The sequence below is a fragment of the Centruroides vittatus genome, unplaced genomic scaffold (genome assembly GCF_030686945.1).
Source record: "Centruroides vittatus isolate TY-2023 unplaced genomic scaffold, ASM3068694v2 contig_165, whole genome shotgun sequence".
NCBI classification, from domain to species: domain Eukaryota; kingdom Metazoa; phylum Arthropoda; class Arachnida; order Scorpiones; family Buthidae; genus Centruroides; species Centruroides vittatus.
The window spans coordinates 781,825-807,063 of NW_027121000.1; the positions used below are offsets into that span (position 1 = coordinate 781,825).

The following is a 25,239-nucleotide window of genomic DNA, read 5'->3' on the forward strand; positions in this document are numbered from 1 at the left end:
TTATCTAAATCAATTTTTGATTTAATTTTCATACAGAAAACCTAATTGATTTTAATTCATTTTAAAGGCACTTCTTCAACGTCACAGTCGTTTAGAAAGTGAAATAAAAGCGTATGATTCAGATATAAAAAGACTCAATGATCAAGCACAAAGAATGATAGAATTAGGAATTTCAATATTATATGTAAGCATATTTATTAAAATTAATGGTTTCAAATATTATTGTTTTATAATTTATCACAATTATTATATTTAAAACACATTTAGTTATATTTAATCAAGAAATTTTCTTTAGTAAAAACGTTACATAAAATTATATAATCTACAGCCAGTGGATTCATTTGTTGAAGAGCCTGAAGTAGATGAATGGATTGAAGAAGTTGTCATGGTTCCAACTGAAGAATTTGTTGATGAAATAGTTGAAAAGGAGGTTCTTCGTGATGTCATCGACGAAAGGAAAATTCCACAAGTTCGTGCACTCTATCCTTTTTCAGGTCATGGAATGGAAATACAGAGGGGAGAGGTAATATTAGAAATTTAACATGCTTCTTGACATTAAATGATAATATAAGAAGTTTAGTTATATAATGTAAGCTGTTGATAAATTCTTTTTATCAATTTACAAGTGTACATTTTTCTAGTTCTAATGTATATAAATTTAATTTTAGGAAAATATAAATAAATGTAGCCAAAAATCATTAGTCAGTTGTAATAGAAAATCCTAAAGTTATTTTCTTAAGATATTTTAAATAGATTATTTAAATTTTTCATTAATTCATTTCTTTTATTGTTTTAACTAACTTTTTATAAAAAGATGTAAACTGATTTAATTTTACAAATCTATAGTTCTTAATTCATTAAATATTTACTCCATTTTATTTTTACATTGATTATTTTATATTATTATATAAGAATAGTATTTAATTGAAATATATATACACACAGTTATATATATGAAAATGTTTGTTTGTTGTACACTCCTAGTGTAAGTTTGCTGAAATGGGGTTTTTTTTTTATTCCCAACCGTCGGGATGGACTAAGGTCTATCCATATGTGAGTGGCGGCTTTGAGGAGGCAGAAAAGACAAGTGTTTCACAAGGAAACCGTTTATTTAGGAGATAATGCTTACACAATTAAGTCAATGTTTGGAAGTCTGAAGTTTGGTTTACAAGTCTTCACGAGTTCTTTTCCCTTTTCTTTTTTAATGCTGGTGGTGCCCCAGGGCGATGTCGAGTCAATTTTCGATAAGAGAAGAAGCACAAAATAGCGGCGAGCTGAAGCACAAAACAAAAATGGAAGAGGGTGATGATCACAACAGATGTATTCTAGAGAGGAAGCTCTTTTTTTGTCCTTGGCATTGGAGGTTTTATAATTTTCTCAGGATCGAATCATTGCTAATTGGTTAAACCTTTAAACCTTCTTCTCCTCACTTCCCAATTGGTCTCCCACCTGTCTCCAGGTGTAAATGGAGCTCTGTTTAGGGTGCGGGAAAGGTCAGCTAGAGATGGTCTACCCGACACCATCTTTTAGACTCTGATCACATTTAATTGGTGACAATGACACCCATGCTCATTCTAAAAATTTTTCTAGTTTCGTTTTGCTTTCTAAACTGCGTCTTAAATTTTTAATATTTTCCTTTTTAAATTTTCTTTATCTAAAATTTTGTTTTTCTCACTACTCTTTGTGAGCATCAACGTCAGAATCTGGTGTCGCCAACTCGACACTTATACAACTTGATCTGTTTACTGTTGACCTTAACAAATTTTACATTTTTTTCTTTTAACACAATTTCCGGCCTAACTAAGGCAAGAGAAAGGCTGGATTTCCTGACCACATGCAAGAGAAATGGAGTGTTCCCAATGACAATATTCTGCATCCACCTACCGCCAGGCAATGAGCACATAAGGAAGAAAGTCAGATGGATGTGTTTGAACAGGGCCATAAAGAAGACCAAAAATTTAGTATTTTCCAGTCTAACGAAACTAATATGGATTGAAAACACGTTATTCCAACAGGACCCCTGCATTTTGGAAATGGAAAATAATAGAATCATAAACATGGCTGATAGACTTCGAACGAATCTAAGAAAGCATTACAGCAAGAAACTGAATTGGATTTTAAGGTTCCAAATACCTAAAGGCCAGAGACAACACCAATGTTCGTACGTAGTGTGGGATAATTTACAAATCCCTGGATTTGTCAAGGATATTCTCAAGTTTGGGCCAACATTCGCACTGGCACGTCCTAATAGAGAGACCTTCACATCCACGATACTGGATTTAGAGCTATTGATAAGAGGCCTCACCGACACTCAAAAAGAATACTATAGATGGGTAGCCACACTCAAAATTAAAAACAACAGAAACTCCAAGGAACTTCTGGATCTGAGAGAAAATATCAAATGCACAGTTAGATGGGCACATCTGAACAATGTTACAATCACCAGAGCAGACAAAACCAAGAACATAGTAATCATGAAAAAGGAAACATACGAGAAAGGGCTGCAAGAATACATAGACGCAACACAATGCAATGAAGTTGGAAGTAACTGGGTAGAAAAACTACATCACGGGTTAAGAGATTATCGTGTTCGAAATTGGCCAAGAAGATAGAACTAAAGAACATCACAATGGATACCCCAGACGTACCCAAATTATTTGCGTTTGCGAAAACGCACAAAGAAGGCCAACAGTTTCGTCCAGTTGTAGATAAAGCCAAGGCTCCCACCCGTAAGTTGGAAAAAGCGATCCACAACATAATTGTTCCACACATAAGTGGATATCAGTTCACCATCTCTAATCCAGAAGAATTAATCAATCAGTTAAAACAGATTACCTCCCCAGCTTACATAACGGTGTTAGATTTTAAATCGTTGTATCTTTCCATCAAGATACCACCGTGTTTTGCGCACTTCGAGACTTCCTGTTTACGAAAGTAAATGACACAGCCCTCCACCAGAATGTGTTGGAATTAGCACACCTCATATGTTATGAGTCGATGTTTCAATTCAAAAATATAACATACACACAATCGAGGGGTGTCCTGATGTGCAGTCCGTTGTCTGGGGACTTGTGTGAGTTAGTGGTGAGACAACTCGAATCCAAAACACTCCCTGGATTCATGAATGATATTCTATTATATAGACATTATGTAGATGACATCATTATCGTATGGAAGACAACACCGAACTTGGCACAATTCGTAGAAAAGATGAATGATATCACATATGGTCTGTCAATTGAAGTTGAGCAACACAGTGATGCCAATGTACATTTTTTGGATGTGGATATCAGGATTGACTCACACAACATCCATACCTCGGTGTATCGCAAACAATGTGCAAGCCCCACATACATCCCGAGTGACTCTTGCGACCCGATCCAATACAAAATAGCAGCATTTAGATCGTTGGTAAGATGGGCATACACGCACTCATCCACTCAACAAGCACTTAGGAATGAGTTGAGCCACATTGAGAAGATTGTGGATATACACGGCTACCACAACATTATTTCAAGAATGTCGGAACGCCAAAAAACATGAATGAGCCAAAACACACCTACAGTGGCACAAGGTAACAACCAAGGTACGGAGGTGGAGAGAATACCCCTCACATACAACCCGACCTTGAAATCCATTTACAAATCTATCGCAAAGAGACGTAAGGTAACCATTGCTTACAGGAGAGGCCCAACTATATACAGTTTGTTACGTAATGGAAAGGACCCATCTGATCCAAATAGAATGGCGGGCGTATACCGAATCCCGATAAGGGACGAGAGATTTAATAGGGATCTGATCTACATAGGATCAATGAAACGCTTGATGGAAGTCAGAGTTAAAGAACACAAGGCGGATATAAGATATAACAGAGCTACCACGTCATTCGCAGTGTACGCTTCTGAACCGGGCATTAATGTGGACTTTGCGGGAGCCACACTAATAACCAAAACAACCCGGATAGAACACCTTAAATGGCTAGAAGCGATAGAGATTCATAAAGCGCAAACTAAAACGACATGCATTAATTCACGTGAGGAGATAGCTCTTTCGCTTGCTTGGCAAGCTTTATTACAAGAGGATGCCTGAAGATTTGTTTGGGTCCGATGACACATGAAGTCATGTAACCTCAAGATTAAAAAGAGTACAATGCGAGAATATCTAAATGCAAGAGAAAAACGATTCAGAACAACATGGAACACGACGGATACAGCGCATGCGCGATGGTCATCACGCAATCGAACTAACATCGTTCGAATTTGTTCTTAAAAGTTCGGAACGGTGTTGTATAAAAAATAGAATCCAGCAGTTTTAACCTGAAGAAGGACACGGAAGGCGTCCGGAAAACGCTTGTTAATTTGAATTGATTATTTTCACACTGGTCACAGGCTCAAGTAAGTTGTAATTATTTAATATATACCCCGGTGTGTGTGTGAAGAAGATATGTTAACAAACAAAGACTATACAATAAAAAGTCTTCCCTTGCCATAGTTGAAAAGGATATAATTTGAAAAACAAATATATTTATTTAATTACTGCAATGGGTAGCACAAATCACTTGCCTGCTTGAAGTCGAAAGTGTTACTCTGTGAAAACTGTATAAATATTTAACTTTCTACATCTAACAACTCAGGTTTTTTCATTTCTGAATGGTACTTCCTTAATTCTAATAAGTGTCCATCAGTGGTCAAATAGATAAAACCACTGAACATTGATCATGGGTTTGCACCTTGCCAATAGGCCAACCACATGGAGTTTTCTGAGTTTTCTTTACATTAGTAACATCTAAATAGGGGGCCAGCTTCACATAAAAGTCTTCCCACAAGTCATCTCCTTTGGCAGATCTTCGTGTGTCGCATTGCCGAAACTAAATAAACCAAACTAATGTTAATAATTTTTCTATAAACTCACTATTTCTGAGAACATAAAAGTACTTTCCACATAGTTTATAGGCATTCTGATAATGTTTACCACATACATTTTTCAAATTTACAATTAATAACACTGAGTGTAACAGTTACTGCTACAAATACTTTATAAACCTGGGCAAAGCCAGATGTAACCAGCTAGTTAATATATATTTTTCAATTAAATACTACTCTTCTGTAATTATATATATACGGTAATATACTTTAAATCTTTAATAATATATTCTATAATGAAAGCTAAATATAAACAAACATAATTAGTAGGTGACATTTCAATTTATTGATTTTTATATTTTATTTATATATTTCATTATTTAATAAAGATATTTTACTATTAGTGTTTAATTTAAAATTAATGTTAATTAAACAAAATTATATATAAATATTTAATCATATTTTATAATTTGAATTACTTAAATTATATATCCATAATAATAATTTCAGATAATGATATTAATTCATGAAACAAATGCTGATTGGTGGAATGTCAGAAAAGCAAATGGACAAGATGGTTTTGTTCCTGCAAATTATGTCAAATTGGTTGAGCCGAAAATAGTAAGAAAAGTTGTAAAACAACCAGTAAAAGTTCCTGAGAAACAACGAGTCAAGAAGACTGTATTAAAAAAGAAAGTCATTAAGAGGAAAAAAGATAAATCTCCTGAGATAAGTATGTCAATAACTATTTATTTAAAATTGACAAGTACAGTAGAGCGTCGAAAAGTGGAACCAATTGGGGACTGGGGTCCTTCCAGTTAATGATTTGTTCCAGTTTCTGACTTTGTACAAAAAAATACATTAACCTGTCCGATGTTCAAATTTTTCTCCGTTGCGTATCGCTTCCTGTTGAATTTTTCTCCGTTGCGTGTCGCTTCGTGTTGAATTTTCGTCAATTTTAAGCCTAACGAAAATTTTTATAATAATCATTGAGGCTATCGTATCGTTAAAAATTATTTCTGCATTTTGTACAAACAAAATAAATATATTAAAGAATATAAAAAACATGAAAATTATACTTTAGAAGTAAATTTAGTATCAAAAACATTCGATTCAGCACGACACAGTCCGACTGAAAATCGTTCCACTTTCCGGCCATTCCACTTACCGACGTTCCACTTATCGACGCTATACTGTAGTTTATATTACATGTATATATATAAAATATACTGTTAATAACAAAATTAAAAAATAACCAGAAATTAATAAAAATTAAAAACTAATTGGGATGAATAGAAAAATCTCAACTCAGTTATTTTCAGAAGCATTTTTATATTGTATGGGCTCATGAGAGTAAGCACAATAGCCAGAATTGCAGGACAGAGTGCCATTAAGGCAAGAATGAAATTGTGTGCATTTTTGTTTCTAATTACTTTAAATGAAATTAAAGAGTAAAATTGATGTAATAGGGCTCATCTATATCCAAATATGCTTTAAAATGATGTAAAAATGTAAATATAATTTATACAAAAGTACTTTAATGAATTGGAAGTAGATTTTGCCTTAGCATATTTGAATGAATTTATATAATTTACAAAAATGTTTAAATGAAATTGTATACATATATATATATGTATATACTGTATATAAATTTTTTGTTTATACTTTTTTATATTTAATTATTTATTTAATATCAACAGATAGTTTTTACTTTGATCTGAATATTCTCAGCTAATATAAATTCAGTCCTTAAATTAGTATTATGCTACATTAATCCAAAAACTATTCTTTTATGAAAATGTCAATATATTATTTTAATAAATGAACAACAATAATTATTACATATTATTATTTTGTTTATTTGATAGAAAGAACATTATCCAGATCATCTAGTAAACCCGAAGAAGGAGAAAATGTAAAAGAACGTCAGAATGTAATCAATGTAGCTTATGAACATCTTGTTAAATTGTCACAGGTAATATTAATATTATCACTTTCAATTAAAGTAATAAATTAAAAATAATTATTATTTAAATAGAGAATGTAATGATTGTACCTATGTTGTTAATGATTTAATGTCACTTATTATATTCTTTAAACTATATATAAAATATATTAGTAAAAGTTATTTTCATTATTTAGGAGAGACGTTTATATTTAGAAGATGCAATATGTCTTTTTGGTTTTTATAGAGAATGTGATGATTTTGAAGCTTGGATGAAAGATAAGGTAATAATAAAATATTTTAAAACTAGATATTCGAAGGAAAAATAAATTAAATAATTATTTTTATAAACTTTATAGGAAAAAATGTTAACTACAGAAGATCCTAATGATAGTGTAGAAGTAATGAAGAAAAAGTTTGAGGTTTGTCATACTTTAAGTTTATTCTTTGTTCTTGCTGACAGTTAACATATGCCAATATATTTATTTAAAATTATACATTACATAGTACAAGTATTTCTTGCTTACAGACAGTGGCATGCTGTTTGTGGAAGCTGTGGAAGTGCCGCTTCCCTTGTATTTCCTAAAATATAAATACATATTGTGCGAATATTTTATATTTTAATGTACCTTGAATTACTTAAAATTATTATTTTATTATAACCACATTATGTATTTTATTACAAATTTCTATACATGTGAAAAACAATGACACGATTGCTATTGTATATTCGAATATAAATTTGCATATGCATATTTGCAATGGAAGCGCTGTATTGTCGAATACGGGATAGCTTCCACAGCAAAAATATTGAATGGTGTAAAGCAGCTAGATTATATGCATTTGCGCATTCACTTTACAGAGCACCAACCTCATGTGGTTTAACTCGTGGATGCTACACACCAAAATATCATATAATGCTTCCAATGATTCTATCCATTAGCCACTTGTACGGAGCTATTTAACTAAGTGCATTGTTTTAAGATTTTAAAGTAAAGAATATTTTGTTATTTTTCTGTACGTTTCTTTACAAAGCTATATTTAATTATAATTTTCTTTTAATTATAATTATATTGACAGATTTTCAGACATAAATCTTTAGAATTTTTTACACTTTTGATGTTAATAATTTTAAATATTATGAAAACAGTTTTCTGAAGCATGTTTTAATTCTTTAAATTAAGTAAATTTTATGGAGAATTTTTTGATTTATCTAAATTATGTAGTGAATTGCAATATTTATATTTGTGTCCAGACTAAATTGTCAATTCACTCTTGGACATAAAACATATAATTAATGACGATCTGAAAAAGATGTACTAAAAGAATTATATGATTTAATATCATTAATTTTTATGGTACCATCTACAAGTGTGTTTGTTGAGTGCAGTTTTTCAACCACGAAGCGAATTGATACATTTGCAAGGAACACTTGGTCATGGGAAAGATTGTCGTCACTAGCATTGCTTTCAATAGAAAAAGAGCTTTTAAATACTTTGATGGAATCAACAACAAGTGATTTTTATGATAAAGTAATTAACGACTTTGCGGACAAAATCGTCAAATAGAGTTAGTTTATAAAAAATAATAAAAACAAGTTCTTATATCTTTGTTTCGTGTAAATTATCTATTTTAGAATAAAAATAAATAAACTGTTTATTTTTGTCATTTCCAGTATTTGTTTAAAATTTTTTATGGAAACACAGTTTGGGTTTTAGACCAAATAATCACAGATCTTAAAAAATAAAATAATTTTATTTGGAACTCGAGTACAAGGACTGGCACCAGTACAATGCACATGATAAGAATGTACTGGAGAGGGAGACAAAAGACTAAATCTGGGGATGTGGTGAACTGTTGCCAAGTTGGCCACAACAACTTAGCTATCATCAAATGTCACCGCACGCCACTGCTTACACAGGATTTGATTAATATGTGAAATTAATTGCAGCAGAAATTTTAATTAATATGGTTTTAATTACTGTCTTTACTTAACATAGATATGTTTTTCTTGGCAAATAAGGTGTTGGAGAATTTGCTATTTTTCTTATTAACCAGAAATTTGTTCTAGTGGGTCATGATTGTTTGATCGAATACCGAGGTACCAACGTATTTGATTTACATGATTTTCATATATGTGGTAGCATTGCGGGATTAATTAACTGCATTAATCAAGGAATACCTGTACATAATATGTTTGAAAATATTTTTATTATATATTCAGTTTTTTATTTGTCTTACAATTATTTTATTTTATTTATTCCAATTTATTTATTTTTTGTTTTTTTTAGAATTTCCTTACAGATCTTTCTGCTAGTTGTAGAAGAATTGATGATATTGATTGTATGGTTAATGAATTTGTACAGAATCATCATAGCCAACTTAATGCTATTAAAACAAGACAGAAACAAATCCATGATCGGTATTAATTTATATAAAATTAAAATTAACTTTTTCCAAATAATTTTGATCAAATGATTTGAGAATTTAATTAAAATACATATAAATTTTAGGTGGAGTAAATTAAATAAATTAAAGATAGATAAAGAAAGAAGTTTAGAAGGTGCAACAAGGCAAGTTTTCGTTAAGCTTTAATTATATAAAAATATTTTATATAAGTTGTATTGTAAATATAATCAGACATATTCAATTTTTGAATAATATTTGACTTATTTTATACATTATACATTTTTATTTGATGTGAAGAATGAATTACTCTTTGTAGTAATTAGTCTAAACCCGAGGAAAAACTTTTTAAGTTTAATTTTTCTGAAACATTTCCAATTAAAACTAGTTTCAACAATATAATAAAATTAATGTATATGTTGTTGCATTATTTAGTGTTGAATTATTTAATCGGACATGTGACGATGCCTATGAATGGATGATGGAAAAATTGAACAAAATGGATGTTGATGATTTAGGACGCGACATGAAAACAGTACAAGCATTACAAAGAAAACATCAAGTAAGTTTATCAAAATAAAAAATTTTATTTTATTTTATTTTACATAAAATTTAATTTAAAAAATTTTTAAACAGAATTTAGAAAGAGAACTTGCCCCAGTTGGAGAAAAATTTAATCGAGTAAATTTATTGGCTGATTCGTAAGTCCCGAACATAACATTTATTATAGATTAGAAATGATTTTAACAATTATAGTAAACTGAATACCAATATTTTTCTATAATCTATTACTAAAAAATTGTTTATGAAGACATCTATGGTTTTTGAATAATATTTGACTTAGATGCAATTAAAAATTAGGTACTTAAATGTTAAAACCAAACGAATGCTGGATTATATCAGGCTATTTTACTACTAGTAGTAATATAGTCCGATATAATCTGGCAGTCATTTGGCTTTAATATAACTACTGGGTTTGAGATGTTGATATTTGTACTTAAATGTATTCATTATAAATAATGAGAAACAACTCCATATTCTTTAAAAATATAAATATAACAATAACAAAATGTCTATTTTATTGGAGTTCACTTTGATAACATCTTTTCTCAAGCATTCTCAGGCAACCAAACTCATTGTCAGGAGACACACAAATGAATCATCTTGGGAGGCTGATAGCTAAGTCACTTAAGTTTGTTTATATAACATCTAAGATGTCAGCACCTAATCCTAACTACTCTAACCCTATAATGCCAGAGACACATTAGAAATTAAAATTAATAAAAAGATAGAAATTTATTTTAATTAAAATAAAAAATTAATTTCATTCCAGAGTGTAAAATATTATATATAAAATAAATAAAGTACTAAAAAGTTAAAACAAGTAGAATATGTAATGTTAGTTCTTAAAAATATGTTTTTATAACATTGACGTTTTGTTTATAATACTAACATAATGAAAAATATTCAATTCAAAATAAATTATATTGTTTAAATATGTTTAATAATAAATTATACTTATTTATCTTCAAATTGTTTGTTGTAAATTACTTAGAATTTCATTTAATAATTTTTTAATGTAAAAATATTTATTAATTTATTAGAGTAAAAGCGTCGTATCCAAACGAAACAGCAAATGTTGCAGCCAGACAAAAGCAATTGCAAGAAATGTGGGACAAAGTTAAGGTAAATTGGAAATCTAAACTCATTAAAATCCAGTTTTAAATAGCTTTAATATGTTATATTATATTTTATACATAAAAAATAGGCCAAGGCTGCAGAAAGAAGAGCAAGATTAGATGATTCTATGGGATTACAGATTTTCAAAAACAGTACAAAAAGTTTGGTATGGAATTTAAATTTTTTTAAATAAAATAAATTCAAAATATATAATTATTCATATAATTTTAATTTAATAAACTGATATTAATATTAACATTTTGATTTTCTATGTAATGTAAATACAGTAGACCCCCTTTAACACGGTAGATATGTTCCATGTTATATGAATTCCGTGTTGCTCGAGTCACTTACATTTTACAAATACATGAGCCATTCACAGCCCGGCAATTGTGCAGTTTAGGGGATATGGCTGTTTGAAAGGTTTTTTCCCATAAAATTAATTGATTCTAGACTAATTTGACTCAAACATTTCCAAAACACGTATAATTTTTTGGGAATAATCCATATAAACTATTCTATAAACAAAAAATTGTAGGAATACGTACCAAATGCTCACTGTTTGAAGACGCCATTGCATAAGCTTGTTTTCGTCACGGAGTGGCTCATCGAATGGCGGACACGTTTTTTGATAAGTTATTCTTTCTGCAAAAAATTTGCTGAACTTTAGAGACATCATTAATAGAAATATAATTTTTATGGCTGTTAAATAATAAATGTTTTTTAGTAGGTCTTCTGCGTGTTTAAACTCAACGATGTGTGCTATGTCCACTATTGGTCCAGATTTGACCAGTCCTGTCAAGACACGAGTCGGCCATAACAATCTGTCTCATTCTTTTACTGTGTTATACGAGCCTCTTTTAGTATGTTATACGAACGCGATTGCAATTTTTTCGCCATGTTATACGAATTCTTCTTATATGAACCCATGTTATAGGGGGGTCTACTGTGTATTTTGTTTGTGTTTACATCATTAATAACTAAAAATCACTTTTATTACATACATAAGAAAAATTTTATTACTATGTTTAATCCAGTATGATTCCAACTAAAAATGAGAGTACCAAGCATACCAAGTGTATTGAGTTGCATACAGGTTGTTATATAAAGATGAAAATGTTTAAATGAAAAAATTGAGAACTATTTTATTCTAAAAAGTTCTCAAACATGTTCCTGAGAACTTGTTCTAGGTATTTGAATACTAAAAGTTTTCAGATGTAATTCTTATGAGCTCACGCGACAACAAACAAGTCAATTACAGAACAAAATCTAATGTCTTACTGTGCTGTTGGATATTCTAATTGCATTACAGTAATACAGAGACCAGGTTATTCTGTGATCTGACTTCATGTGGAATTTTAATACTCAGTAGTGTGAATTTGCATCTCTTCTGATTTCTTTCAGTATAGAATAGTTTTTATATGTCTTTTATGTTGAAAGCTAGAGGTAGTTTGGTGTTTATTTAAAGACAAATGAAAAATAAAATATGTGCAAAATCAGCAGAATTTAATAAATTTATATTATATAAGTTTTTCCAATTTATTAATTAATATTGAAATATTTTATTTACCTCTTATTATATTAATGGGTTTATTTACTGTTTTTACTGGTTTTTAAGGTCTGGAACCAAGCTTCCATTTTTCTATATGGACAATATTGTTTTTACATAAATTTTTCACATATGTAGCTATCATGTAAAAACAGAATTGGCTGTATTTCCTTTTTTTGTTTTTAATTCAATACTTTATACTATTCTAACTACAAATACTTTGATGACAATTATCATCATAAATTAACTATAAGGGAAACGTGATTATCCAAACTTGATGGAACCAGAGGGTCTTTCGGATAAACAAAATTTTGGACAGTCAAAAAACTTGTTTGTTTTTGTGTTTTGGATGCATTAAGCACTGTGCACCTGTGCACTTAAAGTTTTATGAACTAGAAATACTGTAATGCAATTGCTGTATTTGAGTGTTTGAAAGTAAATTGATTTACTCAAAATCTAATGTAATGTTTGTACTGTACATGTGACTTAGCTTTGTGGTACTACAATCAATAAATGACAATAATTTTCAGTTACATGCAGAGTTTGGTATCTGTGTATTATACTATATGATATATATAACACTACATGTTCTAGTTTTATTTAAACCATTTCAGATAATCCAGAGTTTTGGATAATCAAGTTTCTGCTGTATTTAATATTACATGCTGTTATTAGATTTTCAATAATTCTTATTCAAAAAATATAATAATCATATGAACTTTGTATTATAATATTTATTTATCCATTTTTTATTAACTGATATGTATCTTTAATGCTACACCTGTTTGTAATACTAAATATTCCTGTTTGTTTTATTAAAACAGCAAAAATAATAATAATAAATATATTAATAGGTATAATTTGAATGTTTTTAAATATAGTTGACATGGGTTGGAAATGTGAAACAAGCCTTAAATAGTGATGAACCTGCCAGAGATGTAGTTACAACTGAAAATTTACTTAAAAAACATCAAGATTTGGGAGATGAAATAAGAGCTCAAGTTGATGAGTATGAATAAATCTTTTCTGAATATTTTCAATTTAATACTTGTAGTTATATCTAGTTGATGAATATATACCATACATAAACAGTATCATATATTAATTTTTAATATAAATGTGTTACCTTTGGGAAAATGGGCATATGGTAAATATGGTATCTTTTCAATCAGTATTTGTGATATGCATATTTAAGTATCTATTGCAATACCATGATTGCAATAAAACAAGTAAGTTAACCATAGTTAAGCACTAACAGCAATTACTGTTTTTCTTTTCCATCTTATAAAACATATCTAAACTATGATTATAAAGATTATATAATATAACTTTCTGAATTTCTTACTACACCGGGATGAATATAAAATTAACTTTCACTTAAATCTACTAACTGATATGATTATATATTAGCCGCAAGTTAAACTTATCCTATAAATTTTTATTATAATATTTCATTAATAATAATATGAATAAGTCATCAATTAATATCATTCTTTAGTCTAACAGTAGAAAATATTAATTGATGTTAAAATGAAATGGTTATGGTATGAAACCTTCTATAAACATCTAGTTTATAGAAGGTGTAGGTGCTTGTGGTGGCCTTGTATCCTTTGGTGCCAACATTTGAAGCTGTAATGCTGGTCAATTTGCTACTCCTTAGGAAGAGCTTTAGTGCTCAGCAGATATTGGATATATGTGATGTGCTGTTTTTCATCACTGAATACAATTATTTTTGTTTCAATCAAAAGATTTATTTACAAAAAACAATGAGTCCCCATGAGTTCTCCTTTATCTGCCATCCTAGCAGAGCTCGTCATGAGAGAAATCAAACATAGAATGTTGGATTTCCCCCTCGCCATCCTTTACCCACTATTCTATTTACATTATGTGGATGATATTCTGATAGCCTGGAAGGGCACCAATGGAACCTTTTGTACCTTCATTCAACATGTCTTTAATATATATCCCTCCATCAAGTTTATGTGGGAAAAAGAAAGTAATGCAGCTATAGCTTTCTTAGATCTGTGCATACATAGATCCTCGGAAACACTACTATTCTCGGTTCAACACAAGTTTAATATGCTACCATACATCATCCCAGCAAATGCATTCCAGCCTGCACGTTATGTTGATGCAACCATCGCTGCCCTACTGAGAAGAGCATTCTTGCTGCCATCAACCCAAGAGCTTATAAACAGTGAATTAAACAACATTAACTTAGCGGTACGTGCAGCAGGTTTCTCACGTGCTAAGTACACACATGTACTCAACAGAGTCAAGAAGACACTGTTTCCAAACACCACGTTAACTAACAGAAGGGAAGTTACGCTTGTACAACCAGCATTACCCTACCTCAGTCTGCTTTCTCTAAGAATTTGCCACATGTTTAGACAACATGGTCTGCTCCTGCCCCTTTCTCCATTACCTAGCTTGCTCAGACACCTCTGCAATGACCAAGACAAGTTCTCCATCTTTGAGAAGTCAGGAATTTATGTGGTTCCATTAGAAAATCCGTAACGGGAAATAATACGAGATACATTGGGGACACAGCAAGAATGTTGGCTACCTGCTTGACCGAACACCAGGATGATGTGGCAAAAGGAAGGTGCAACACTGAACTTACAAGAAGGGTGCACAACACGAATTACAACCCATTACGGGCCCACTCTACTATACTCAGAACCTGCAGCGACCAAAAGCTCTTCTTTATATGGAAGTCACTATACATAACAACCTTGGAAACTGCAACACACCTACTCTGGAACTGCCCATCATATGAATCGTCCTATACAAATGATTAAATGGCAATTCACATCATCTGTCACACCACTGACAGGAAGCAGTACCATGCATGTGCCGTATTACATCACATTTGTAACATCGTACGTATTTGAAAATCATAGCAGATTCATATTGAATGTCGTCCAAAAAAAAAAAATCATTTTATTTAAATTTATATGTGTTCTTTTCTGTTTCAAAGGTTCAGGTTTGATATAAAAATCTCTTATTCGTCCGAAGACGATGAAAATACATTCATCAAAAGCACTCGGAAGAAAAATATTTGGTAACACTGCACACAATGAGTTCTACTTCTTAGTAAAAATTCATAATTATGTATCTAAAATAGTAGTATACCTAAAAAAACTGTTTGGAACACAATTTTCCTTCATACCCTTAATTTCTGTGAAAATTTAAACCGATATTTCAGTTTTCACATTTATATTTTATATTGGTGAGACTTATAATCAAAAAATTTTATATGCTGATGTATCTTATTTTAAACTTTTAAATGTGCAGTAAATTTAATTACATAACTTCCTTTTTTAAAATCTTTATTTTGTAATTTAATCTAATCCTTTCAAAATTAATAATTTTAGCTCGTTTGAGTTTATGGGTTTAAAAAACAAACTAAATTAAATTGTAATAAGTACTTACTAATAACGTTTAAATAAATTTTGCTTGTTTATAGTTTTTTTCACATATCATACAACTAATTCCTTAAACAAATACCCATAGTCCACTGGTACCACATATAACTTTTGGTAGCCAAATGAAATTTTCTGGTAGTATTTGGCCACCAGAATTATCAGATTTTTGAAAACCTGATTGAAGAATATTTACAGCTAACAAAAATCTATATAATTGTAATAATAATTAATTTAAATTTTCTAGATTTGATGATATTCAAGAATTAGGAAAAAAGTTGTTACGAAAGAATCCAGAATCCAAAGAAATTTGCAACACAATAATAGAATTGCAAGAGGAACAACAGGCAATTCATAGAGGTTGGCAGGAAAAAGGAGATTGGCTAAGACAATGTGTGGATTTACAAGTAATGTCTTTTATATTTGGCATTTTTGCAGTTTCAAATTAAAATCATTTTAAAACACTTTATAAACGTGTATTAAAAATTATTTGTATATTATTTGAGTTTTATATTGTTCAATTTTTATGTTTCAGTTATTCAACAGAGAAGCAGATCAAAATGATAGTATAACAAACAGTCATAGTACATTTTTAGAATTTGAAGATTTAGGTGTATGTAATTTTTCATAATTTAAATTGTTATTACTAATAATGTAAATAAAATTCTATTTTAAAATATTTGATTTATTTATGATACAGGGTGTTCCCCTTGAATTCCTCTAGTTTAAAACTGTTCTATAAAATCCATTTGTTCAGATATGTAAATAAAACATGCTGGGTAATGTTGATCAATACCCCAAGTTTAACATGCTTATATTTGAAAGGGTCCTGCTGCTACACAGTGGCAATTTGGACCTTCACTGCTACATGGTGTAGATTATTAAGGCTCATTTCTTGATCCACCCAATTGCCTGACATTATCTGTTTGAACTTTTTCCTTGTGGGCATGTTAAGGATCATGTGTATGCTATAAAAGTGCCAAAAATCCTGCATACAAGAATCATGGATGCCATTAATAAAGTGACTTCTAACATGCTAGCTTGGACAACAACTAAAATTAATTACAAACCAGATATCATTAGAAATATTTGTGAAAATGTGCTGATTTAATGTAGCAACTAACTGTTTCAGATGCACTTTCTGTTATCATTGTCTACAGCACTGTACTCATATTTCTTTTCCCAAAATTAATAATCCATAAAACTAGGGATGTCTGAGGGAAACACCCTGTGTAATACCAACTATAACATTAGTAGTTTTTTGTTTTCTTAATAGAAAATTTTTAATTTCAATTTGCAATATTAATTTTTTATATATTTCTCCATAAATTAAGAATAAAAATATAAAACTGATCTCTTAATATAATTTTTTAAAATTTAAACAGACAACTCTTGACGATGTTGAAGCTTTATTGAAACGACACGAAAATTTTATCAACACACTTCTAGCTCAAGACGAAAGATTACGATTGTTTAGTGAGATGGCTGACAAACTTATTGCTGCAAAACATTATGATAGCAAATAGTTAGTTGCAATATAATTCATGTGATGTAATTTTTCTAAATTATTTACATCTACAATAATCATAAATATTGGTAATTTTACAGCATTGGTGAAAGACGTCATCAGGTATTATCTAGAAGACAGTCCGTTAAAGAAAAGGCTCATCAGAGAAAACAAATTCTCTTGGCTTCTCATGCTTATCAAGAATTCAGAGCAGATGCAAATGAGGTATTAGAATTTAAAGTTTTAAAAATTTATAATTTTTTGCTAATAAAGAATACAAATAAGTATATTTGAGGTATTTAATATTAATTTTTTTCTTTGCAAAGTTTATTAATATATATATTTTTTAAGTATAGAAAAAACAATATAAACATTAATAATCGAAACTATTTGTGGTATGGTAGAAATTATATAATTTTACTATAAATTATTATCAGTAAGATATTAGAAGATTAATTTAAATTTTCAGTTGACTGCATGGATACAAGAAAAATTAAAGACTGCTTCAGATGAATCATACAGAGATCTTACAAATTTGGAAAGAAAATTGCAACGCCATGAAGCTTTTGAAGCCGAATTGAAAGCAAATGAGAAAAGATTAGATTCGATTAATTCTGTAAGTAAAATGTTTGTTGTAATAATTAGAGAAGTTAACGTATAAAAACAACTGTTAAACTTTATTTTTTATGGCATTATGGTAATAATTATTAAATTTTAAATGCATCAATATAATATAATTAAGAATTTTCTAATGAAATTAAAAAGTTTTCATCAAAATATTATGATGCGACTTATTGTTAATGGGTTTAATTATGCTTACTGTTATATTTGACCACCATGGGGCATTTCAGTAGTGGCAAATTCTTATATATTGTACGACCATTACACACTGACCCACTTTTTTGCCCTTTTGTTCGTCCAGCAGACATGTTGAATAAAGATGTTCTGTTCAGCTACCCCAGTTAACTTTATGGCTGATGATAATCTCATAAGAAAAGGTTGGGAATTATCAATGGCATTTCACAGAGATTGCCTCCCTGATAAATGTAATAGATTTTTTTTATGCAAATTGCATTATGCAAATTTTATGCAAATATCCTTGTCAGATACAAGTTATATGATAAAATGTTATTATTTATTGAGTAATTGGTTTATATGGAGTAAAGCTCATCAATGCTCACAAGATATCATCTGTACAAACATTTAGATAAAATGAATATTATTGATAATTAATTTTGAATGTAAAGATGTTGACAGAGGAAGAAAAAAGAATATCATTTTTAAATTTCTTTAAGTACATATTAAATAATAATATATTATTTATATTTTATCAGAATTTATGATAAATATTTATATTATATCATAAAGTTTACATTATTAACAGTGGCATGTTATTTTATGAGCAAAAATGGCAATTGCCTGGGCCCCCACCAACAGTCTCCAAACCAATTTTTTATAAGAAAATATTTCCCTCAAAACATTCCCCCAAAGAAAAATGTCTGAAGTCAACACTGTACCTGGACCCCTAATTCAGATTTGTCTGGGTTTTGTGAAGGTGTGTAATGCACCACTGATTATTAACTAGGAAAATATTTCTGTAAGTAAACTATAAGTGAAGGAGCAAAAAGCAATGAGTGAAATAGCTTAAAGGTAGTAAGTTAAATATCAATAAACTAGGCATTTAGTTTATGATGTTTAATAGTCAGTTGAGACTGAATAAAAAAATTGAATAGAAAAATAATTCTAAAGTGGAATAAGTATAAGAAAGACAAACTGAAAACTAGGAAAAAAGTTATTTTCGGTCGGTTAGATCATAAATTTCATTTACAAGCTGACGAAAAGTTTACATAAATTAGGTAGAAAAGCAGTTGATCCCTACTACTATACTATTCATGAAGTATTATAAAATTTATTAAATTTTAAGCTAGGGTCCATATTAAAAGAAAAATTGAAAACCATTAGTGCGAGTGTTGATAATAATTAAAGGGAAAATGACTTAAGAAGAGCATTAGGGATAGATTTGTTATAGGGAGTAGTTTATTTTTATGCTTCTTCACATTGAAATGTAATTTCTAATATTTGAAGGTAAGCATTTAATATTAAAATAAGAGGAATTAATGAGAGAAATATCATTAATTCCTCAATTACAATTTATTTCAAGAGAAATTTAAATATCAGATTTCCTGGGAAATCATAGAGAAATAAACTCAAATATAGAATCTTCACAAAGTATTTTAAGATTTTATAAATATCAGATTACTGTAATTTAAAATTTTATTTTTTGTCTTGTAATAAATTTAAGATATTTTGATTATTTAAATTCTGTTTAATCAAGGAAGTTTTTTTTCTACATTCTCATTTAATTACTATAACTTATAAAGTTTTTTGAAGAATTCATTCTCTTGTAACTTGAAATAACATATATATGAAAATCCTGTGTTTTGATGTTTTTTGTCTGTTATTATAATCTTAATTTAATAACTAACAAAATTAATAAATTAATTTTTATTTCTGTTATCAAGGACGGTCAAAACTTAATCGTTTCCGGTCACTATGCTTCCGAAAAAATTGATGCCCATTTACAACAATTAAATACACAGTGGCAGGAACTTTGTGCCCGTTCCGAAGATAAAGGTCAAAAGTTACGTCAGGCGGTTGCTCAGCACACCTATAACAGAACATTGGAGGATGCTCGAACAAAGTTAGATGAACTAGAGGCTCTGTTTGCTTCAGAAGACATGGGTCATGATTTACGTAGCGTTAAGCAATTACTAAAGAAACATCAAGTACGTTAAGAAGTTTTTTATTTTAAAAATAAATATCTTAAACTATAATATGATGATAATTTCATTCCAGATAGTGGAAAATGAACTTACATTGTGGGAGATAAAAGTTCAAGAGTTAGTAAGACTTGGGGAAGATATGGCAAAACAAGGCCATTTTGATGCCCTTAACATAATTAAGGCTACAAAAATTGTAAATACAAGGTAAAGAGTTTTACTTCATGTTTAAATAATCTTATTTAAGATATTTAAAAGATATTTTTTCTTTAAATATAATAAAAATAAAGAAATAATGAGCAAAAATTATTGTGACATTACAAATTGTAGCCCTGCATTGTGACAGTCATATTTTTAACTTATTTAATTTAAAATATATGCTCTCAATCTCAAATTAGCTGTGTCTTGTCTCTGTATGTCATACTTTTCCTGAAAACAAGAGTCATTCTGTCATCTATCTAACTTCATTAAGGGAAAAATTTTTTATTAAAATCACATCAAAACTATCTAGACCAGGAATTTGTGTATAGTTAATTGGACCTCCTGCCCCTAAGCTTTCCATATCTGGTCTTGACTTTCATCTATCTAACACTGTTCTCAAGATTAAGGAAGGACAGCAGACAGACGATGGACACAGTGGAAATTTATTGGGTTACAATTTTTTCAAATTGCAGCCTAATATGCTATATTTTTAATTAATTGAGTTCTTTTTATAATTATACTTTTACAATAATTTTTTTTCTGATATTTTTAGTTTAATGCTTTATGAAAAACAAGTTTATGTACATTTTCCATTGAAGCATTAAGTAAAGTTGTAATAAAAATAATAAAATTCATTTAAAATATTTTTTTTATTATTGATATGTAGGATATTAGCCTTTTTTAAAGAGTTATTAAACTTTAATAATAATAAATATGATATAAATAAAATATTAAAATGATTTATACCATAAACATTCGAAATACACAAGATTTTTGACTCGAATATATACAGTATTTTAAAATATTAATGTTTTTCTTTAATTAAAACATAATTTCTACAAAATATTTTTACTAAAATATATTGGTATCTATAAAAGAACAACAAATATTTGTGTCCCGCAGACTTAATAAACTAAAAGGTCCTGCTGAAAATCGTCGATACAAGTTAGAAGAATCGCTTAAATTTCACCAGTTTAATTTTGAAGTGGACACTGAAATGCAGTGGATAAGAGAACATTTGCCTGCAGCGTCGTCGGAAGATTTGGGCCAAAACCTTATTGATGCACAAAATTTATATAAAAAACATCAAGTTAGTTTATTAATACACAATAAATACGTCATTCTGTTCATTTAAAAAAAATTTTTTTAATTTAAAGGAACAGAATGACGAATAAATTTTTAATTACAGAAACTTGAAAGAGAAGTTCAAGGTCATCAAGTAATGATTGATAAAACATTTGCTTCTGGCCAAATGTTAATTGATCAAAAGCATGTCGCAGCATCTTCTATAAAAGAAATGTGCAATGAATTAAATGATAGTTGGAACAATTTATTAAATTTAGTTACCCAACGGAAAAAGAAATTAGAACTTTCTCTAAAAATGCAATTGGTATGTATAAATAGGTTTAATAATGAAAGTTTTACAAGTTAATACATTAATCAAATATTTTGAAAATCTAAAAACTTTTTAAATAATTTGTTTCAGTTTTTGTCGGAAACGGTAGAAATTGAATCGTGGATGAATGAAAAGAGAGATACATTAACAAGTGATGATTATGGCAAAGATGAGGATGCTGCAGTAAAACTTCTAACAAAACAGAAAGTAAGAAAATAAATTTTAAAAATTTTTAATCAATAAGTTAATAACAATTTTTATTTCATTAAAGTTTTTAAGAAATAATAATATAGTAATAGAAAACAATAAAATTAAAATTAAAGATGTTATTATATAAAGTAAAATTAAGTTAAATACAGTGTGGAGTCCTGTACAATGTGAGAGATTCAATCTGCATTATAGGAAATTGTGTTATCGAGACATACATTATTAGATGATTTTAAGCAAGTTTAATCCTAATCTACGCCTAGAAGTCAAAGAAGAAGACCTATACACCCCTGGATGACAAAATTAGAATTTTATATGAGTACTAGTTGCAATTTTTTTGTTGTATTATAAGGAAGCATGTTATATGGGAGTTCACTGTAAATGACATAGAATAACACCTGTACAATAATCACAGTTTAGTTTTTTTTCAGATATAAGAATTAAAAAAACATATATAATCCTAGTTTAGTTTTGATTTATTATAAGTAATTATAAGTTATTATAAGTAAGTAACTCTTATAATATTTACAATCAAAAAAGTAAATTGTTTGATTAATTTAGTTATATCTTATGTTTATCTGATAAAGATCTAATTCAGAATGTTTAGATGATGTAAGTTGCATTGCACTCATGTGATTCATTTTTCAAATGTTACTAAATTTTATTTAATTATTAATTAAACAACAGATGATAGTATCATTACATCTTTATAAATATTACCTCTGTTCATATATCATACAAGTTTTATAGTTATATTATAGTTAAGTGTTGCATAATTAATCATACAATGTCTATGATCATTGTTCATAAATATCAACATTGTGTAATGATTCACTTTTATAACCACTTAAAAGAGGGGTTTTTGGATGAATAAAATGAAAAGTTATGCCCTTCAAATTTAGTAAAGGTACAATCGCAGATTGTAAAGGTAAAGGTACAATCGCAGATTTTGCCAATCTCTCTTCGCCGAAGAGAGATTGGCAAAAACTCCAATCCGAAATGCATATAAATAAAATATAAATATAAAATATGTAGGAATAAAATCATCTGAGTAATTCTTGAACTCAGGTGAATGTCAGATTCGAAGGACATAACATTTCATTCGTCCAAAAACCCTTCTTTTAAGTGTTATAAAAATGAATGATTATATCTGACAAATGTTGCTAATTTTAGCTTAGTAATAATAGTATAATGAAATGTAAATTACCATATATAATTTAATGAATACATTTCATGATTATTGTAAATACAAATGACATTGTATGAAAACTTTACATGTATTATAATCTATTTTTATTGCCCTTTTATTGTTATCATATTGCTTTTATTCTCATTTTTACTTAGATGTTTTTCTATTCTTAATGTGGGGAAGTTCATTTTGCCTAATTGGCATTGCCTTTTATGAGTTCTTGTAATAAATAATAATAATACAGTGGACCCTTGTTATAGCGCTGCTTACTATAGTGCGCACTCGGTTATAGCGCGGGCGATGTTTGTGACACAATAAGCTCAAACATGTTTATACAGATCCGTGCGGCATTAATGAGTAGCGCATTTTATTGTTACTGCGTATTGAGTAATTGTGTATGTATTGAGTTCCTGCATGTATTTTGAATAGTGTTTAATTATTGTATGCATGATGAGTAAAAGAAAAGCTTACAGTGTGAAAGAAAAGCTTGAATTATTGCTAAAGAGGTGAACTGCGTTACAGCGCGTCGCTCAGTATAACGCAGTTCACCTTATAACGCAGGTGTTGTTTTCCACCTGACATGCGTGTTATATCGGGGGTCCACTGTAATAAATTTAATCATAGATTTTTTTCATCATTAATTACTTATAAGTAACAATTTGATCCCGTGTAATTTTTAACTGAATTTAAAACTTCTTTTAATAGCTTAATTCATAAATATTATAATATATAAAAATATAAATAAACTTCATTATAATATTTTTCTTTTTAGGCATTAGAATTGGAAATTGACACATACTCTGGCTTAATAACAGAAATAGGACATCAAGCACAACTCATGGTAGATAATAATCATCCTGATGCAAAAGTTATTAATAATAGAATGGTAAGAAAATTAATATTAATTAAATCAACATTTTAAATTAAAAATTTTAACTTAATTTTTAAAATTATATAGCAAGTTATTCAACAACAAATGAAGAATCTTCAAAAATTATCCACGGTTCGTCGCCAAAAACTGATGGAATCAAGACAGAGACATGAATATATGAGAGAAAGCGAAGATCTTGAAGGTTGGATCAATGAGCAAATGCAAATGGCTACTTCTGAAGATTATGGTCAAGATTATGAACATATTCTGGTAAATACATATATCTTGACGGATAAGACGATAGTTGAATCATAAAAATAGGCCTTGAAAATCCAGGGTCGTCTTATAGGACAGATACAAAAAATTAGATTGAAATTTATATAAATTAAAACCATTATGAAAAAACGGACAAACCGTAATTATTTACTAATAGAGAGTAGGGTGTGTGCACAAAATAGAATAGCCCATACGACATTTTTGTGAATAGTCAAGGTCACCCGAATGCCAAATCAGTGCGAATGCTTGCAACAAGGCAGTGCTGCCAGATGCAAGAAAATAAATTTGTTCGTTTGAAAAATTACAAATAGGACATAATTTTGTATACGCTTTACAGTATTATTATTCAGATGATGATTGCTGATCTAAACTAAATTCATAGGCCATTGATAGTTTGGGGTCATCTTATAGGACAGATATAAGCTAAAACTATAAAACTTCGACGATAATTTATACCTCATCTTATCTGAAGGTCGTCTTATCCGCCGAGATATACAGTAAATCATTTTTATGCAAACTATTAAAATTTAAAACAAACAAAAAAAATAAAAACTATTTTTAAGATCCTTTTCTGTGTCAGATTAAAATATATCAGAATAAAAGAAAAGTCTTGTATTCAGAATCAGTTAGAAATTCTCATATATTTATAAAATATCAGTTTTATTTTTAGATTTCTTGTAGTGGTTCATGAGAAACTGTTGTTTAATTTTGTACTTTTTCTGTTATTTATTTTATAAAATTGCATGTTCATATAGCAGTTATCCATATTTTATATGCTTTATCAAAGCCATAAGAATGGATCTAGCTGGTCCACTTTTGTTGTCAATGTTACAAATACAATTCTAATTTCAAATTACCCACTAACATGCACTACTGGTACCAAAACAATAGACTTTTCCATAGCAGAAAAGTGTTATCCATAAGGTATTGCTTTCCCTATCCTAG

At 29.2% G+C, this 25,239-nt stretch overlaps 1 protein-coding gene across 1 annotated transcript in view; it reads left to right on the top strand.

Annotated features, from left to right (window-relative positions):
* Positions 1-25,239, top strand: part of kst (spectrin beta chain, non-erythrocytic 5 kst) — a 96,169-nt gene that overhangs the window by 34,767 nt on the left and 36,163 nt on the right. Inside the window, 25 exon segments of the mRNA XM_067262933.1 lie at positions 68-184; positions 329-523; positions 5,373-5,595; positions 6,731-6,837; positions 7,005-7,091; positions 7,167-7,229; positions 9,099-9,229; positions 9,321-9,380; positions 9,649-9,775; positions 9,850-9,914; positions 10,818-10,899; positions 10,982-11,059; positions 13,324-13,451; positions 16,115-16,274; positions 16,403-16,480; positions 17,253-17,392; positions 17,476-17,599; positions 17,844-17,990; positions 19,897-20,160; positions 20,231-20,361; positions 21,259-21,445; positions 21,545-21,745; positions 21,842-21,958; positions 23,920-24,033; positions 24,106-24,288. Coding sequence (XP_067119034.1) covers positions 68-184; positions 329-523; positions 5,373-5,595; positions 6,731-6,837; positions 7,005-7,091; positions 7,167-7,229; positions 9,099-9,229; positions 9,321-9,380; positions 9,649-9,775; positions 9,850-9,914; positions 10,818-10,899; positions 10,982-11,059; positions 13,324-13,451; positions 16,115-16,274; positions 16,403-16,480; positions 17,253-17,392; positions 17,476-17,599; positions 17,844-17,990; positions 19,897-20,160; positions 20,231-20,361; positions 21,259-21,445; positions 21,545-21,745; positions 21,842-21,958; positions 23,920-24,033; positions 24,106-24,288 — 3,309 coding nt within the window.